Source organism: Gymnodraco acuticeps, unplaced genomic scaffold (assembly GCF_902827175.1).
Source record: "Gymnodraco acuticeps unplaced genomic scaffold, fGymAcu1.1, whole genome shotgun sequence".
NCBI lineage: Eukaryota > Metazoa > Chordata > Actinopteri > Perciformes > Bathydraconidae > Gymnodraco > Gymnodraco acuticeps.
In genome coordinates, this window is record NW_022990966.1 from 4,378,877 (window position 1) to 4,398,938 (window position 20,062).

The 20,062-nt window shown below is 40.9% G+C and overlaps 1 protein-coding gene across 1 annotated transcript in view; it reads right to left on the reverse strand.

The window, feature by feature from the left end:
- Positions 1-20,062, reverse strand: part of LOC117558944 (nesprin-2-like) — a 138,755-nt gene that overhangs the window by 53,379 nt on the left and 65,314 nt on the right. The window contains 22 exon segments of the mRNA XM_034235510.1: positions 109-231; positions 1,126-1,323; positions 4,053-4,292; positions 4,381-4,494; positions 7,210-7,371; positions 7,991-8,050; positions 8,660-8,794; positions 9,657-9,785; positions 10,846-10,962; positions 11,784-11,936; positions 12,151-12,264; positions 12,413-12,598; positions 13,165-13,302; positions 13,681-13,857; positions 14,543-14,683; positions 15,026-15,175; positions 17,729-17,888; positions 18,557-18,816; positions 18,974-19,174; positions 19,295-19,439; positions 19,564-19,634; positions 19,636-19,899. Of these exon segments, the coding sequence (XP_034091401.1) occupies positions 109-231; positions 1,126-1,323; positions 4,053-4,292; positions 4,381-4,494; positions 7,210-7,371; positions 7,991-8,050; positions 8,660-8,794; positions 9,657-9,785; positions 10,846-10,962; positions 11,784-11,936; positions 12,151-12,264; positions 12,413-12,598; positions 13,165-13,302; positions 13,681-13,857; positions 14,543-14,683; positions 15,026-15,175; positions 17,729-17,888; positions 18,557-18,816; positions 18,974-19,174; positions 19,295-19,439; positions 19,564-19,634; positions 19,636-19,899 (3,438 nt within the window).

Genomic DNA, 20,062 nt, shown 5'->3' on the forward strand with positions numbered 1-20,062 from the left:
TAAGCATTTTGATGTCTAAAGTGGCTGATATTATATATTATATTCAAAAATATGAACTTGATGTATGGTTATATACTTCAGTAAAACCTTCCATCAGTATATCAGTACCTTCTGCTGCTGCAGGCTGCTCTGTCGGAGCAGTTTGTTTCTGGGAGAGGAGAAGATCTCCTGGACACTGCTGCTGCGCTGCAGCCTGGACTCCAGGTGGCGCTCTGACTGAGCTGCTGACTTCTGAGAGGAAATAGGTAAAGAAGGGACACAGGGAGGAACAATTAAAAAAGATCAACTCCACAAACATGTAATACAGCCTTTAGTGGATTGAAGAAGTGAAGAAATATCAGTTCAAATCATCAGATTTAAAATCAGTTTTGTTTTATGTTTAGGTCCAGTTTTGACGTGGTTCAAGCTGGAACAATCAAACATTGCTACCATAGTGAAAGGCTGTCCTCAGTCACAGTTATGTAAAACACATTAAACACAGTAGAAGTAGACTTTCAGCGCTAAGACTTAAGTGACTTTTGATTTGCTTACTAAGATTTGTGACTAATCGCTCTAGCAGGTCTGTTTAGTTTCATAGAGACAGGACTTAATAATGATCAGGGAGTGACTTTGGCCCATGTGAACTGTCTGACAGCAGACACACCTCCACACTGTCACATTTGTTTAATCCTGTAAGCTAAATAAAGACTAGAAATTAAGGAGAAATAGGAATACGATTGATCCTAATAATTCGACGTGTGTTTGGTGGGAATGATTATATTGAAGAAAATGCATCAACATAAAAGATTACCTAACTTAACATGAACTACTAGTATCTTTCAAATATTGTTCAGACTACATGTGCACTACTTTTGAGGCAAAACAAATTGTCAGGATTCCCATCTTAACATCACATGAGAAATGACTTTTTCTAATACAAAAACATGTTGGTACAGAGAAAGACAAGCAAGACTCAAACTACGATTTAAAATACTAAGTTAAACAGCCAGCTCATTCTGACTGATGTGTTGTCAAAAAGTCTTTAGATTTTAGCCCCAAGTTGTGTTTTATCCTGCAACTAAATGTATTAAACTTATTCTACATATACTCTTTGAATTGATTTCTACTCCTACACATAGCTTGTACCTGTCCCTGTGTCTCAGTGTGTGTGAGGGTCCTCTCCTCTCCTTGTCTGTCCTGCAGAAGCTGCTGGAAGGACACCAGGTTGGCCTTCAGGAGCTCCAGTTTGGAGGAGAGCAGCTCGGCCGCCTCGTCCTGCTGCTCAGCCGCCGGACCGAGAGCCGCCAGGCTGGAGACCCTCCGCTCGATCTCCAGGAACATGTCCTGTACACACACACACACACACACACACACACACACACACACACACACACACACACACACACACACACACACACACACACACACACACACACACACACACACACACACACACACACACACACACACACACACACACACACACACACACACACACACACATACACACACACACACACACACACACACACACACACACACACACACACACACACACACACACACACACACACGTTTTATTTCCTCTGTATGATAATGAGGTTGAAATAGCTTCAGTTTGAGAGTTTTTATGTGGATGTTTCTGACGTTAGGTAATGATGCAGAACAAAGGTTCATAATGTTTAAGTTAGATCAGGGTCAGTCTCTGGGATCGAGGCTCTTTAGTGAATTTGAATGGCAGACATGATCTCACTAGTTGCTGTTTGTTGGCCCACAATGCTTCATTCAAATGTGACATGTGACGTGTTCAACCTCTGAATCTTTAATGGAGGCTCGAGTTACACTCAGCAGGGAGTGAATCCATTCCTGGGAGGAAAATACCTGCCAAAGCTTTGAATGAACACACAATAGTGAAGCCTGTGAGGGCGGGACTCTAGACTGCAAACCATTATATAACTTTAAGATTCAAATATCCACAATGAACTGAAGTCTTTCACCAAGTTTGTAGTACATTTAATCATCCTTTTTTTTCACAGAACATCACAAATATGTTTACTGGCTGTGCTCAGAATTCTGAGAATAAAGCCAGATCTCAATACAAATGTAACATGTGGCCCTAATCCTCTTCCGTAAATATCCGATATAAATTGACAATAAAAAACAGGTAATTAGTCTACAGTGCGCTGTAACAGCTGCTGTCTGCTGCAGCATGTTTTCATGTGTTTGTTTGGTCGTCAGGGAGAGTTTGAAACTAAAACACTTGATTGGTTGATTTCTGACATCCAGCCAAACCGCGCCCTCAATGCAAATACCAGCAGCCGGCATTAAGTGTTTGTAAAGTGAACCCTTTACAAGTCATTTGTTTTCTTTGCCCTCTAACACATTACTGCTCCATATATCTAAGACTGTACAAACAGTGAGTCAGCCGCAGTACATATTTACGCTGTACATTTTTGTTTGATGTTTGAATGTGACGCTTTGAGTTAATGTTTAGTGAGACGGCTGTTCTTTCACTTTCTCCAGCAGTCCTCATTTGAATGTCTTTCATTTACCAGCAGAGTTAAAGCAATGTAAGTATTAGTAGTTTGCATAGAAATAAGTATTGATTAATTGCTAAAATTCTGAATAAAATGATGAAACCTAATTAAGTTCAAACTGTATTGAAACATGTAATGACACAAACATGGCATGAAAGAAAGCTTAGATTGTTGGGTGAATATTTCCTCCTCTGAGCAATAAGGAAGCACACAAGCCAAATTAAAATATTACACTACAAGTAGCAATACTGTCTGCTTTATTATGTTATCAAATAAAATATAATAAAATACGCTGACCACTAACCTTTGGGTCAAATCTATTACATCAGACTGCTGGAGGAAGCTTCCAGACATATTACACTCACAGAAGTTCAAATGACTGACTTTACTTTGACTCATTTTTATTTTTCAACTGTGTGTAAAGCACTTTGAATGGCATTTGTGTATGACATGTGGTAAACAAATGAACTAACATTAAGCTTTACCTACAGAACCAGAAGTGTTCCAGGATCATACATGATTAACATTTTAACCTCTGAGCTGCTAAAACATCATCAGCTCGTAGTTTTTATAACATTTTGCAAGATCTGAAATAGTCAGCAATGATTTGGAAATTACTCATGCGTCATATTTTGCTCTTGAAATGGCATTGTGCAATTTGAAATGTGTGTAGTGTCCCATGACGCGACCAGTGACTTATCATAGCATATCTTCTTAGGCCAAACAGACGCAGGATTATGAGCCCAGACTTAAAGTGCTGATATGAAAAGCTAGTTGTTTTTACTTCTGAGTTTCGTAACTTGAGTCTGAATCAGTGTTTCTGTAAATTCAGCCTGGTTTATCCCGAGGGAAGAGATTATCAAAATAATGAATGTGTTTCTGGTTTCAAGACATTTCAAAAATAAAAGTGATCTTTCATTGTTGGTGTTTTGCATGACATTACAGGCAAACTAATGAAATCCAGCAGGAAAAACGTCATTTTGGACTCAACTGCAAGAGATTTGAGATTATAAAAAGGCCAGAAGAATGTACAGATAATTCAGAGTACTTTTGGTCATACGGTGATATTTTAGTTAGTTAATAGTGTTTTTAAAATGATATGGTGCGAGTTTGGGAAAGATCCTCTCCTATTTCTACATGACAAGCACATACTGTATATATTTACAATTTTGTTATTTTAATTTAGTAAATTACTATACAATCTATGTCTTTACTCCTCTGAATATTTCACATATATATAAAAATCTCTTTGGTTGCAAAGGTTCTTAAGTAGACACCGATTCATTTTGAGCCCTATAGCAAATATCAAGATTTTGACCAAGAAGTTGTTTATTTTTTATATTCTTCTATTCTACCTCTTATTTGTTAGAGCCTAGGAACCATTGATTTAGTAAACTGCAGGTCATACATCTTTCCACATGAAAATTAAGCTTCAAATATTCATATTATTGTCAGACTGATTCTAACTCACTGCAGATATCTTTTGACCTGAAAAGTCCTGTAGTAGTGACCTAGTTCCTGGTGGGCGGGGCTTACCTGGCAGGTGAGGAGTTGCTGCTCCACGCTGTCCTGCATGGTGGTTGCCCCGGCAGCAGCTCCCCCAGCTACCAGGCTCCTCTGGGCTTCCTGCAGCCACAGCTCCAGCTGGCCCACCGTCTCCAGGCACACATGGAGGACGGCTGAACCTCTCTGCTCCAGGGTCACAGGTAGAGAGGGGGAGGAGAGGAGGGTGAGAGCTGCACGAAGTCCTAAGCAAACTCTAGCACTATGTTGATTCTACCAGAACAGGTTGTAGCTCTAATATTGACCCTTGTGACCTGTCATTCCCATTCTCACACAACCACTTCCAGTCTGTTTCCCCTGCCTGGTTATCTCTCTTTCCCAGGTGCTTGGTTTCTCGTCTTTCTTTCCCTCTCTGCTCCACCCACCTGTGGCAAAACCACTTCCTGGAGCGGTGGCCGGGCTTCAGTGACAGCGACTGTTTATCACAGGCGGAACGAGAGAATGACCGAGACATTCACACAGAGAGAGAAAGAGAGGCCACAGGCTACAGGGGAGGAGCTGAGTAAGCAGTAAACACTTCCTCTTCAGACTGCACTTTGTAGCTGTCAATCATCTGATCCGTTGTTCTTTGACAACTTCATCTATGACCCCTGCTTCTTTTTGACGAGTGAACTATGAGCATTTTGCATGGTGCAAACCCACAATGCATCACATTAACTCTGTAAATACAGTTGCCAAGGAACTAGTGAGGATTTGGCAGACGGTGAACACCAAGAGTCAACAAACCTGCTTTGAATGTCATTATTAATCACTTGACTAAAACATTTACCAAGCTTTGATGAAGTGTAATGTGAATATACAGAGGTCTCCATTTCTTACAGGAGAACATCTTGATTGACATTTTTACTAACTTGTACCTTCAAATTGCTCCAATTATGAATTCAAATTAACAATTTGTGCTTTGGAAGTGCATGTTCATGCTCTTATTTTGTATTTAAACAACATTTTTGTCAGCTCAGTCAATCAGTCAATTATTTATGTGCAACCAGGTTCCAACTCTGCATCCACTCCTGCACTGTTAGAGGGTTAGGAGGAGGACGGTGCTGTTGTGTGTGTCATGCTGGAATTTGAGTGTGACCTTATTTTTTAAATGTTGATACGCTGCAAGACGCTGGCCCTGAGTGTCATCCTGGTTTTGCAGTATGTATGTATGAATCAGTAGTGCATGTTTTGTGGACCGTTGTGACTGAGTTCACAGATGTGTGTGTGTGTATTTCTTCCACCCCTCTGGGTCATCCCCCCTCCATGCAAGCCCCCTCTGTCCCTTCATGAGCTCCTGACACAGAGAAAGAGAGACGGCTGAGTGGATCACTGTTGTGGGTTTATTTATATTTCTGCTCGTTTGGATATGTAGACAGAATGGAAATAGCAAAAGTGGAACAAAGTACAGGACATGCCATGTAATGTAAGACATCTCAGTAATTGTGCTTTCAGGGGAAAACCTTGTACCTCCAAAAATGTAGGCTTCTGTTGAGTCATTATTGCTCTTGTGAAAATATTGATAAGCCTTTAAAAAATGTGCATAGGAGGAAGTATTTTAGTACGAGTTGAGTACATTATTTGATTACAATTTGGAGTTTCATGGTTTTCACCTGCCAGCAGTAGCGTGTTAATCAGGAATCATGTCAAACCAGTGCATTTTCATGGCCAACCGTCATCTTAGAAAAGGTCACTTTTTTATGTACAAAACCGGCATTGTCGATAGTGAAAGTAAATATGCTGATTCATAACAAAGCGGGAATCTTTCTGCACACTCTCCTGCTGCCAGGCAGTGACTGAGCAATTCATTGAAGTCATAACTACTCAGGTAATCAATCAAATGGGTAAACAACAATGTATTATCACGTTCAGCATATGAAAATTCAAATAGCAGATGCATGTAAGCAAGCAACTTTATTTTTAACAGATTCACTCTGCATTTGCTGGTAAATAAGATACTTTATAAAATACATTATAAAACATGGTTCACAAAACATGTCTAATAGTACACTTTGTTTCTGGCTTTTATAAAAACATATTAACCCAAAGGGAAGGTCCATGCAAAAGCTTATTAGAGACCAAAAACCATCCACCCACATGCTAAATAAAATAACTGTCACACTATCATTCACTTCTCACATAGTTGCAATATAATCTGCTGAGTCATATTAATGTACACAAGCAAGCCCACAACTCCTTTAAAGAGAGGTCATTTTGGGAAAAGTAGATATTTGGCACGTATCAGATTTGATTTCATTACTTATTAATTATTTTTCACGCTACAGTAGGAAACACTGATTCAAATTCCCCCATGTAAACAAAATGTCCACAGCTGTGAACCGTTTAAATTATCTGCCATGTAAATGCACTGAGGGTTCAGACATTTTGATTAAAACCTGAAGGCGTCAGCTAGGAGCTACCAGGTTCTCTTGTTTCTAGGAAAATGGGGGTTCTAGGTTTAGTTCTAGAAAGAGTTTGGGTGTAGAGGAAACGGTTCAAGGAAAAGTCCAAATCACATTCAAGGTTCAAGAACAATTCTAGAGGAAACTAAGAAGTGGGAGTTCTAGGTTTGATTCTAGAAGACGTGCAAAGTGTGAACGTTTATTTGTGGAAAAGCATTGATTCTAGAAAGCTCTATAAGACAATATCATTAGAGTTGAGTGTAGAAGAAGGGCACGTTGATGTTGGTCGAGAAGAATAAGGGAGTCCTTAGAAGATCTAAGAAGTACTTTAGGAGATCCAGAACTTGTTTTAGAAGATTCTAGATAAGGCTTGAGTCTAGACGGGGGAGTTCTTTGGTTAGATCTAGAAGAACTATATACAATAGGTAGTCAAAGAGAGGGATTTAAAGATTTGTTCTGTCCATTAATTAAGTATTAAGATTCTGGAAGAACATTCAAAATATAAACTTGATTCTGGATGGGTTCAAAGGTTGGACCTAGAAAAAGTAGGGACATCTATGATTCCAGGCTGATTCTAGAAGAAGCAGAGGAATCTAAGCTTTCCTCTAGAGACGGGTCTTCAAGTTCAATGCTTGATACAAGAAGAAGTGAGAAGTTCAATGCTTGATACAAGAAGAAGTGAGAAGTTCAATGCTTGATACAAGAAGAAGTGAGAAGTTCTAGCGATACAAGTTCTAGATCTAGGAGACTACACATTTCTGCTGGGAGCCAGAGGAGGATTTGGAGACTTCTACGGTGGAGGATGTGTTTACCATGCTCTCAGGCAGTGTCTGAGTTCTGACTGTGCCCAGGGGTTTTGATAAAGCTTCAGAGGAACTTGCTTCTGTGGAGTCAGTGGGGCCCTCAACATCCTGAAGAAACATGAGCAGGGTTAGAAGATCACTCAGGTCAGTCAGTTAAATACAAGGATCATTTAGTTAACGGGAGAGAAGGATTCACACAGTTACTGGTACACTCTGTTACAGAATTAGATCAAATAATGTTATTTACAAATATTTGTTATGTTATCTTGTATAACTGTTGATGGTGAAACACATTCAATGGCTCCTCCTGAATATGTCAACAACATATTAAAGTTGGCACCAATTATACAAATGTAAAATGTACATTTACTTTACACTACCAAAAACCCATAATTGAGATTCATTAAAATATAAAGCTGGTGATTTTCTTTATATTTGTTATTGTACAAACAAACACTTGTTGTTTTCTATCCTGTCTTTGACACTGCTTGTTCCCTCACTCATTTCTGACAATACAAATGCATTAGCTTATATAGAAACCAAGGTATACCAGACTTTGGAGACAAGGGCTAGACTTGCTATCAGGATCAATTCATTGTTGTTTTAGATCTTTTGATTAGATGTGTTGCCAGTATGAACATATAACATAGCACCAGACGTACCCTATTTAAAGTCCAATCCAATAGGAGCCAATGAGGATGTTTGACAGTATTGAGAGTGTATTTACCTGTCTATCTTCTTTAGTCGGTTCAGTGCTTTGTCCAGTGGCCCCTTCAGTCTCTTGTGCCTAATACCAACAATGATACAGGTTTAACAAAATCTATACAAACAACCAAACCAAAATATGAAATGGCTGAAAGAGAGAACAATGTTTGTGACATTTTATTGGCAATTTACTCATCTACAGTGCCGACACACACACTACAAACACTGTTCAATACTGCTCTCTAGAGGCAGAACAAAATCCAGAAACACATATGCAGGGAGGTTTGAGTAGAATGGAAAATGCACTGATTGTAGAGCTGTGTTAAGGGTCAGGAGAGGGTTTGTGGAAGCAGCTGATATGAAGAGCAAGGAGATGGTAGTAGAGGAAGGGGAGGGAACTCATTGCCAGTGGTAACGTTGAGAACACAGTGACCGGGGTCAAAAAAGGTAATTTAGTTAGAAATGCTTTAATATGCCATTGGTCATTTGACCTCAGGTGTGTTACTAATTTAAAATAATTACTTAGTTTTAGATATCCACCTATAATTTGGTCTAAAAAACGTGACATTATAAGTAGCTTAAATCACAAGGAACTCTGGGAGGGGGTTAAAAGAGATGACTGCAGGACAGAGATAGGAGAGAGAAAGAAAATGGATGATTGATTTTCCACTGCAGATCGAGATCTTTTTACCTCTGGCGGAGCACCCAGGAAAGCATCCCAGAGCCACCATAAAACCCCTCCTCCACCTTCTGCAACTCTCTGCTCCTCACTTTCTTTTGACTCTCTGGCTTCTTCAGCCTGGAGCACGTCTTGATGCTCCCTCTGCTGACACGGAAACACGCTCATGTGCAGTCACACGGGGGAGGGGGGGTAAGAAGTGCATCTGGGACACTGAGCTGGCACCTGTTGCTGCTAATGTTGTTTTTTAACCATTGCACTAAAACCAGCTCCAGTGTAACTTTAGGGGAGACAAGCTAATCTGAAGGCAAACGTGAACCATTGTGCAAAAGTCTTCTCAGACACAGGAGTCCGCTAGTCCACTCTCCCCAAGAGTGTTATTATTTAATATAATATCATATTCAATATTCTAAATATCGTGCACACATCTTTGGGATAATGTTCCTCTTGATTCAGCCTCACTTATTTTTTTACTTCAGGATCTCCACTAGAATCTCCCCCTGCTCACAAATGCAGTCAAACCAAAAACTTCAGCTCAATGTCCCACTGATTGCACTTTTAACAATATTTAGGACTCAACGCATTTTCGCATAATAATTTGAAATAGAAGAAAATAGTAGTATTAAGCATGCAGGGAAAAACACATTTGTTAAATCATTTTGGTTAAAAACACATGGAGGAATGGGTAAGCAGGCATGTTAGTACAAACCATTCTAAACTTTGTTCTACCGTCAAAGAGTCAGGTGGTAAGTTTTTGATATTCATAACCCATGATTTATTATTCAGTGATGTTTATTTCATGTCAATTACAGAACAGTGAGAACAAAATCGCTTTAGTCGCACTCCAGACAGAATTAGAAATACAGTGCTCAAGGATCAGTTATGTCTTTTAGTGTTCAAAGTAAGTACATTAGTATTACTCAGCACTTCTCGAGAGCTGAATGTCACAAAGTGCTTCACACTCAAGGCAATCAAAATGAACCAGGAGGATGTCTCCCTGCGTTCCTACCTGAGTTCTGTCAGGGGATTGTCTCTGCTCAGCGGAGGAATGCTCCATAGTCTGCAGCGACACTCCGGACTGCTTCAGCACATTCTCTTTCACACGGACAATTCTGATGTGGCCCTCCACGCCTTCCTTCTGAGAGACGCAAAATGACAGTTTTTTGTTACATTGGTTGTATCTTCTTTCTACACATGATGCCTTTAAGACTCCACAATAGGATTTTAGGTCACTTAACCAATGCACTTTAAATACTCTAGCCATCATGGAAAACACTTTGTTTAAGAGTATTAACTTAAAGGCTAATGAAGTAAAAAAAAAAAAAACTTAAACTGATCTTCAGGGTTCATACACTTTTTCACCAATGACTTTTCCATGACCTTTACCTACTGTAATTTTCCATGACCAAAAACATTACTCTTTCTCAGCGGTACCACTGAAAATGGTTTATTTTAACATGGAACAGGAAAAAAGGTCTGCATATGAAACATGTTGTGCCTATCTAAAACAAATCCAATAGGCTTACTAGCTTCTACACGCTAAAGCAACTCAAATCTCTCACCAGCAAAATACCTTGTCAGTTAAATGCCACTTTACGTTTCATTACTATACGATGCAGTATTTGTTATCATTATAGTATTACTATTTTGGTGATAAGATAAAATATAAATTATATTTTATCCAACTTTAGTTACATTTCCATGACTTTTCCAAAACTTTGGGAAAAATATTGTTTTCCATAACTTTTCCAGGGCCTGGAATTAGCTTTTTGAATTTCCATGACTTTTCCAGGTTTTTAATGACCGTAAGAACCCGGGATCTTTTTTTTCTGAAACGCTAGAATCATTAAAGGAAGAGTTAACTAAAAAATAAATAAAAATAGATATTAACCCTTTGGTGGTATTTATCAATTTGGATTGTTTTGGTGGGAAAGCAGTGTGTAGGTGCGTCTGTAGAGATGTCTGCCCTTCTCTCCATTATAATGGAACTAGATGGCACCTATTTTTGAAAACATATTTTGAAAACTAACAGCAACGTCTCTTTCCAGTAAATAATAACCGGGTTACTATATTTCTTGTCGGTGCAACCATTGAGAGGCGTGTGCTTGTAACAATGCAAGGTTTCATCATCAATGCCGTCCTCATCTTCCATAAGTAGAGGAACGCTCTCTATTTATTTGTCGGTGAACCAAACCCACCTCAGCGTCCTCTGAAGTGGATTTAAAGAGTTGAGGGCCAGAGGCGGTCTGCTGAAGAGGCGGAGCACTGGTTTGGACCGGAGTCGTAGGCTGCTGGATGAACAGAGCAGGGATCTTCTACAGAGGGAGAAAAGCAGGAGGTTCAGTGAAGGCCACTTCAAGTACTTTAATGGCGCATTTCCACTGCAGCACGTAGCACGGTTTAAGCGTGCCTTGCCAAACCCGGCCCGTTTTTGTTGCGTTTCCACTAGGGGTAGTTCCGGCTAACGGGTACCTTTTCACAGTTTTTCTGGCCCTCCAAAATCGTGGTTCTTCCCGGGCCAACAACCGGGCTGAATATGCTAAACTAGTGACGTGAGTGGCTACAACTACAACGAACATATTTGACCGTGATTTAATTGTAATACACGTTTCAAAATGATGCCGAAGTAACAACATACTGATACCGGTTAGTAAAAACCATGAATTAATGCTTTGACAAGTCTGCAGACAGACGGCAGGCAAAAAACCCTTTTAAAATGCGTGTTTTCTGAATGGAGCTTGGCTAAGCTAACGCAGTATATGCTCTGACCGTCCACACTCACAACAACGGCCTATACAGACATAAATAAACCAGCGACTGTATTCGCCATGACACAGACAGTCTGTGGTTTGTACTTGTTTAACTTTTGTCTAGTTTCTGAACAGATATGAGGAGCTGTGAGCTCTGAATGCTAACAGCTAATGTTTGGTTTTGTGTTTCGCATTGAAGATGACGTCACGGCTCCGCCTTCACTGCGTTACTATAGTTACTACCCCAGCTACTAAACTGTAATGGAAACGCAGCATAAAGTGAGCCTGGCCTACCAAGGCCTAACTATACCGTACTAAGCCGTGCGAGGCCCAGCAGTGGAAATGCGCCATAAGTATCTGACTGACTGATTGACTGACTGACTGACCTTCTCCAGCTCCAGCAGCAGAGCCTGCAGCTGCTCCACTATAGAAAAGACAGTCAGAGTCTCTTCAGCCTTCTCTGGAAGACACAGGTCTGATTTACACTTCTGGATCTCAGTAATGGTCCTCCTCATGGACTGGATCTTCTGCTCAACGCTCTGGACACATAAGAAGAGTTTAAAAAAACAGATTATTTGGTATTTCTGGCTGATAAAGTTGATGACGTCAGAAAACAGCCACCACTAATGTTTGAGCAATACAAGCATGGTCTTATCACTAGATCTGTTTCACTTTTAGTATTAGCTTATTCAAACAACCACAAAATGTCAGTCTTGTTGTTCGCCACAAAGAGTTTTCTTCTGCACGTCTCACCTTGAAGCTTTCTTCTTTGGGGCTGGGGAAAGTCTCCGGAGAAGACAATAAGATCTTGATCTCAGCCACATCATTCTCCATACACCTGACTTCAGTCTCAACGGCTTCCACCTCCTAGACAGCAAGAGATGAATCAATATGTTTGACCATTTAGAAATAAGGCGTGAACATAGAGTAGAAGGGTGAGACACACAAATCTCCCGGTAAAGAGATACTTTAACATCTGCCAAGTCAAAGGATGAAAGTAAAAATGAAGTCTCACGTCAGCAGCGTGGCCCAGGTGGGACAGAGGAGCAGAGAAGCTGTCCTGAACGTGGGCCACTTGTTGATCGGCTTCCAGTAGCTTTTCCTGTAGAGTCATGACGTCGCAAACATGAGACATCTCCTGCAGGACGGAGCTGAAGCCCTGCAGAGTCTTCCGGATCTGTGCCGAGTCATCCAACACCATCTGAAACACAAGAAAGACAAAATGTACATGTTGTTGTTTTTTCAACCAATGCACATTTTTAAAAACACATTTTCCCTACATTTACATTTTGATGATGTTCTTCTGCATAATGCAATCATAAGGGGATTACGAGACAATGAGCCCTTTGGCACAGAAATGCAAACACACAGACTTCCATTTTTTCTTTCTCTTTGTGTTGTTCAATGCCTGCATTTGTTCATTTTGTAGTCGTTTTGTGTCACTTTCTCATTGTTTTAGAATAATTACCTGTGGTTGTTTGACCCCTTTTGAGATGACTTACCTCTTTTTGTAGTTGTTTTGTTTTGCGTACTTTGTGTCTCTTTGTAGTAATTTTTAGTCTCACTTAAAAAAGGTTCCCTCTTCATAGTCTTTGTTTCTCTTTTGGGCTATTTTGCATCCCTTTGTAGCTTGTTATTCTATAGTCATTGTTTTGTTGATTTGTGGTTTGCAGTCTCTTATTGGTTGGTAAATGTGTCTTTGAAGGACAGTTTTTAGGTGAAGAAACGGCAGTGTTGATAATTCAGACCCCAGATAAGTGCCCCCACCTGCAGAGTGTGAACATGGCTGCTCAGACATTTAGCCGTGGTGTAGGTGCAGGGTGTAGCGAGCCACGACTTGGCCTCAGCCATCCAGCTTTTAGAGCTGCTGATCATCTCCTGATGCTCCTGAAGCCACGTTGGGATCTGAGCAGAAACATAGACAATACTTAGTTTAATCAAGAAAATGACACCAACTGTGTGAAAACAGATTAAATTAAAAGACAAAATGATTAACTGCATGGAACTTGCTAAGTTACAAGGCTTGTAATGAGTGTGTGCTAATGATACTGTTGAACTGTCTGCTAAAGAGTGTTGAGGCAAATATGAGAGATAACATAACATCAGATTATTGCCAATATAAACATGAATTAAGTACACAGTTCAGCATTTCGTTTTCACGTGCACAGTTGTTGCCACTAAACAAATGAGGAGACTCAGCAGCTTGTGATTATGTCTCGGGGAATAACGCTGGCAGTTTGAGAAGTGAAAAAGAGGACTGAAGGGTTTTGAAGTCTTTCTGACCTTGCTGATGAGGGTGGTCCTCTGCTCCGCCTGTTTGGCCAGCTGGGAGTGGAGCTGCTGGACCTCCACCAGTCTCTCAGTGAGCATCAGCGCCTCCTCATGGTTCTCCAGGTCCTGCATGTCCACCTCCAGCGCCGCCAGACACGAGTGCCACACGTCCAGCTCGTCCCACACACGCTGAGCAGACACACAATCATACAGAGGATTTATTTATGATTATATCGTAACACATGAGATATAACTTTGAAAGAACAATGAACATGAACATGATCGCCTTGACAAGATTTTTAACAGCGTTTATTTTCTTAGATTTGTGTTAAGCTTTAATGTTGTCCCATAACAACCAGCAAACCTATACAATTATTCAAGGTGGTAAATCATAAACCAAAACAAACTGCATTGGTATCGGTAAGAATTTGAGTATATGTTAATACAAATTAGTGCTGAAATCGATGTTCCTTATTTAAAATTCTTCACTAAGCCCCATGCACACTAGAGAAAAACAGAATTCTTAATGGCTTCATTCAATAAACAGGAATGAGTAAACTCTTTGCATGGCCTTCCAAATGACTCTGAAATAACTTTCCTCTAGGTCATGTATGTTGTAACAGATGCTTTGCAGAGAAAGGTTTGATATCCAGTTACAAGATTAATGGCAAGATGAGGAGCTTATCTGAAAGGAATGATTTGTACACAACTTTAGTAGTTTTTTGTAGCATCTGTAATAGCATAGTTTGCAGAGTGCCAATAATCCAGCCAGGACAGCTTCATGTCATAGCATTGTGAATCACCTTGAGATGACGTTGTTTTTAAAGTGTGCTATATAAATAAAATGTATTATTATTATTATGTCAGTGCTCACCTTCTGAGTGAATTTAGCTATGGTCACATTTGGGCTTTTCTGTTCAAGTCTCTTCTGAACGGACATCAGGCCAGCCTGGATCTCAGACAGCTTCGCCCCCAGCCTGTGGACAGGACCGCTCCTCTCCACCGCCTCTCCCACCTGACGGAGGAATCAAGTACAAACATTAACAATGACAGTAACAGAAGTTTTCTTTTCTGAAGTCTTTATAATTATTTTTCATTCCAAGGTCATTTCTAAGACATATACTATTGTAATCCAAAAATATTCAAACTTAGTACATTTGGCAGAAATTCTAAAGTATAAAACCTATAACACACTCTTCCTGTATTATTAAACAGTTATTATTAAATAAAATATTCCCTGAAGTGCCCTGTAAATGTAACTACTCTAATTTTCCATACTTAGTTTTCTGTCATTTCTTTCAAATGTCTGTTATGAGTCAATTACATATTTATATGTAAAAATTGAAGTCTTGTGTACCTTCACTTCTACTTGCTGCAGCGACTGTGTGACCTCCTGCAGCTGGCTCTCGATCTCCACCGGGACCAGGGAGTCGGAGTATTTCATCTTCAGGCTCTCCATGATGCGCTGCAGCAGAGCCTTGTGGTTACACAGCTGACTGTGGACGTCCTGCAGACAGAGAGAAGGATTGTGTAAATGAATAGGATGAAGAAAATCTAATAAGAGAGGGAGAATGATTAAATCTAAAGTGCCACTAATAAACGTTCAGTGCTTTGTTTAGCAGTCAGCGCTCTCGCCTGTCTTGCTTTCATCCAACAGAGACTACCCCTTCAAAGTGATTCAAATCCACAATTGCAAAAGTGAACTATTGTCACCTCAGAGAGATTCTAATTTACAATAACAGCTTACATTAAATAAGAAAAACGCTTAAAATGTGCGAGGTAATGAAGATGAGACTACCTGGGTCTGAATATGTCCGATGCTCTGCTGAAGAGGTGATTTTGTTATCACTATGAGAAACTGAGTGTGTGTGTGTGTGTGTGTGTGTGTGTGTGTGTGTGTGTGTGTGTGTGTGTGTGTGTGTGTGTGTGTGTGTGTGTGTGTGTGTGTGTGAGTGATACAAAGGATGGGAGGAAGAGAGGGTTTCGGGAGACGTTTGTTTTTGCATGGGAGAGTAGGACATGGTGAGGGCAAAGTGTGTGTGTTTGGTCTTGTATGTCTATCTTTGTGAGGACCAATTTGCGTTTTTCTTTTATGAAATGGTGAAGTTAGGAGGACCGGTCTACACTGAAAGATCGATTTTAAAGGGTTAGGACTTTGTTACAATTACTTTACACTGAGGTTAGGGCATAGAGATTGCATTATGTTCATGCTTTCTCTCACAAGTAAAGTTGTGTGTGTTTGTGCATGGAATGACTTACAGAGGCCACCTGAAAGATCCACTTACACTGAACAAAAGGTGTCTAGTACAAGAGGAGGGGTGAGGGTAGTGGGAGCTATGGAGGAGAGGTTTGTGTGGTGTGTGTGTGTGTGTGTGTGTGTGTGTGTGTGTGTGTGTGTGTGTGTGTGTGTGTGTGTGTGTGTGTGTGTGTGTGTGTGTGTGTGTGTTGAGAGAGAGCTGGAGTGGATAGGGAGACGTTGGCCTCTGCTCAGGTTTCGAGACAAAGGGCAGAGTGATTCTGGGTCGCTGGGTTCGCAGCGGGCTGGAGGCCAAGCCAACGGTTAGATTCAGACGTTTCATATTTACTGGACACTTTCACACAGTCAACAGCCTCTTTCTCTCTGCATTTATTCATCACTCAGGGTATATGCAGGAATCCTGAAGTTAAATGTAATACCTTTTAAGACCTTTTTTAAGACCCTTTCCATACATTTTAAGACCTCATCGCCACTTCAAGTTTTAACCAGTACTATATACACTATATACTATATACAGTATTGATTGTCCTTCCTCCTTATCTTCCAACCATTTGGACGCAAACTTGCATTTCCCCATAACGATGTTGTTTAACAACCGGCGTAAACGGACCTTCGCGCGCTATCAAGCAGTGAGCGTGTGATGTCCTGTTCAAATGACGTCAAATCCAACGGGATGCCATCAATACACTACACACCTACGCAATGATTACATTCAGGCACACTGTAGAATACAACCTCTTTGGACCTGTTATATACTTATTGAAAACAAGCTACAAAATGTAATACCTTGGAAAATGCCGTTTAATACTTTTTAATAGCCTTCATTTAGCAAAAATTAAGGCTGATTTATCAACTTTTAATACTTTTTAAGACCCCGCGGACCCCCTGTAACTACTAAAAGCTTAAGATCTGCATATAAGACAGGCCTTGTGAATATATATATATATTAATGATTTTTTCCCCATCATTTTTCTCCAGTTTCTTTAATTCTATGCAAATATAGAGAGCGTATGCAAAACGTGTCATTCACCTTTTGTAAGCTAGTTACCAGATGACATTTCTAAACACAACCTTTGTATTGACACTTAGACTACCCACTGTATGAAAATATCTACGTCATTTTCAGAGTATAGTAGGAGATTACTTGCTGAGTGTGAAGAGAAATTGATTTCATGTGTAATTTATAAAAATAGAAATAAGCTCTAAAAGTGGTTTGAGTGAGTGAGTACAAATGCATCATTATATTTTCACTTTGAAAAACTGTCCTCTCTCATTAGTCTCATTATTTACACACCATTGGCTGGAGGGAGGAACACTTGAACTCTGGGCAGTGTAATGCCTTGTTTACACCTTCGTGGGATCCGGCGACACCCGCAGGTTCTTCAGAGGGTCCTGCAGGGACGCTTGATTATTGAGAAATGCTAACATCAAAATGCCAATCCAGTTTTATTTTCTAAGACTGGTGCAGTGCCTGTTCGGGATCGCTCTCAACTCAATTTCACTCTTAATCTGCACCTTCAGCCCTGAGCAAAACACCCGCCAAGTGTGAAGCCAAATGCAATAACAGCTGTCAATAAACTCTTAGGACAGACATACATACAAAAAGACAGTTAGCTCCCTGTCTACGCAAATGGGAAACTGCTTTAAATACGGCCAATGAAATTAAATGAATGATTAACCATGTTTGCACAAAGCAGTAAAATCACTGAGATTAGATCATTGTTGTTGGCAGATTTGAGTTGTATTGATCGTATGCATACAAATAGGAAATGGAAGTTAAAGCATCTCAGAAGAGTGTCCCACCTGAAGCTCCTGTGTGCTCCTGCTCTGCTGCATCTCTGACAGAAGACAGTCTGCAGCCTCTAGCCAAACCTGGACGCCCTGCATATCCTCCCGAAGCTTCTCTCTCTCCTCCAGCTCCGTCCTGGCTGCCTTCAGACCCTCCCTGCTCTTCTGCTTCATACTATGGAAACACACAAACACAAATGTCCAGCAATTTAAACAACCATTAACCAACTTTATAGCCTCTTACCTTGAATCCATGATAGTGAGAGTTTGCATTGAGAATACATCAACCGTTAAATTCAAAGCACAAAGCCTCATGGCAGTTAAAGGACTGTCAGTGTAAACATATTCAAATACTGCCCATGCTCAGAGGACCCCGCAGTCCATGTCCGAACCACTTTCCCCTGATAGCTTCTGGGTAATTGAGTTTTTGTTATGCCATGGAATTAAAATCACAATGAATTGGTTTTATTTAAAAACGAAAACTAAGGGGAAAACTGTAGCTAAAGAATCAGCATATACAGAGTGACTGTTGGGTTGTTTTAAAATACATTTAAAAAGGCAGGTGACCCAGGATGATTTACAAAAATCATTTGTACCCTCCCAATTCAGAGACAGAGCGATACTTACAATTACAAAATGTAATACAATTCATTTTAAAGCCAAATCAAAAAGCTGGGTCTTGAGGTGGCCTTTAAAAGTATGAACATTATCTGCCACTATCTTTTATATAAATGTAAGGTGACCAGTGAAATTATTTTAAAATGGACATTAGATCTTTACCGAAAGTCTTTAACCACAAAAACGTCAATAAAGTTATAAAGTGAAGCTGAAACACCGTCCTACCTGCTGTATCGACCCTGCATGGCCTGCAGCTGCTGACAGAGCGGAGTGGGTGGGGCCTGCTCCAGGTCGGCTGGGACCCCCAGCAGCCTGGCGGTGCGCAGCTCCAGAGCGGACAGCGCTCGATGTTCACAGTCCAGGCTGTCCTGGTACTGCTCCCAGGACTGCAGTAGGTCCTGAAGGTCCTCGGTGGAGGCCTTCATCCGGGACACATCAGGATGTTCCCCCTCCACCTGCTCCAGGAGAGAGGAGGTCTTCTCCACCTGAGGAGGGTGACACAGACTTAAATTATACTTCATAGTAATATGGGCAAAAAATAAATAGAAAGTATGACACTTGGATAAGACTGGAGGAGGTGAAGCATTCGTTCAGATTATATATTTTACACCACAAATATTCTTTCTGTAATCTGTAACTCACACTGTTGGTGATTTCTCTCCATTCTGCGATCCTCTGTTTGCTGCGTGTCGTCAGCTCGTGTATGCAGCGGCGTAGTCTCGATACGCGTTTCCACACAGAAGCCACAGTGGACTCCCTGCCCCCCCGACAGCTCCGCTCTGGGCACCACTCGTTCAGCTCCCCCAGACGCCTCTGCAGGGACTCCACCTCCTCAGACAGAACCTGCAACAGAGAGTCATTCAAAATGTGAAAATATGATTTATATGATAGAGATGAACACAATGGTGAATGATATGGGTCCCTGGAGCACGGAAACTCAAATAGAATAATGCTCATACGTACTCCAAGCTTGGTCTGCTGGTCAGTGCAGTCAGCGAGACAGGTGACTTTATGACAGATGAACTGTGAGAGGGTGCTCTCTGCGCTCTTCACACTCTGGAGGATTTCATCTTGGCTCTTGGTGTATTTTCTGTAATGTTCTGCACAACTGAAAGAGATCATTTGTGATCTGTTAAGGTCTAATAAGAAGATAGAAGAAGATAATGCTTCTTCTCAAGTGCAAATAAGGCTGTGAAGTTGAGAATGTAGACTTTCATCTGATAGCATATTACCTGCTGAGGTACTCCAGTCGGATGTGTCCCTTTGCCTGGAGAGTGGACATCCTCACCAGGAGCTGACTCAGGAATGTTCTCCTGGAGCTGCTCCACCTTCTGGGGGCACAGGTAAGGATGCAGGGCGTCTTGTTTCTGGAGCTGCTCCACATGGGTCTGGAACTGCTGCTGCAGCGAGGCCAGAGCCTGCTGGGTCTCCGGCAGCCTGTCGGAGCAGAGACCAGCAGAGCCCTGCGGGGGCAGCAGAGACACCTCGATGTCCCGCAGGAACTGAGCCGCCTGTGTTACAGCACAGGTGTAGCGGCTCAGGGACTTTTTGGCCTGGGTGATATTCGCCTAAAATACAATAAACACAATTTTTGTATTACTCAAACTAATCCTATATATCATTCCAGTCATTTATTTGAGATGTTTTTGACCTTATTTTTTATTGTCCATTATAATTGGTCCCAGTTTTGTTGCACACGACTTTAGCTTTGGATGGTGTGGCTTGGATTCT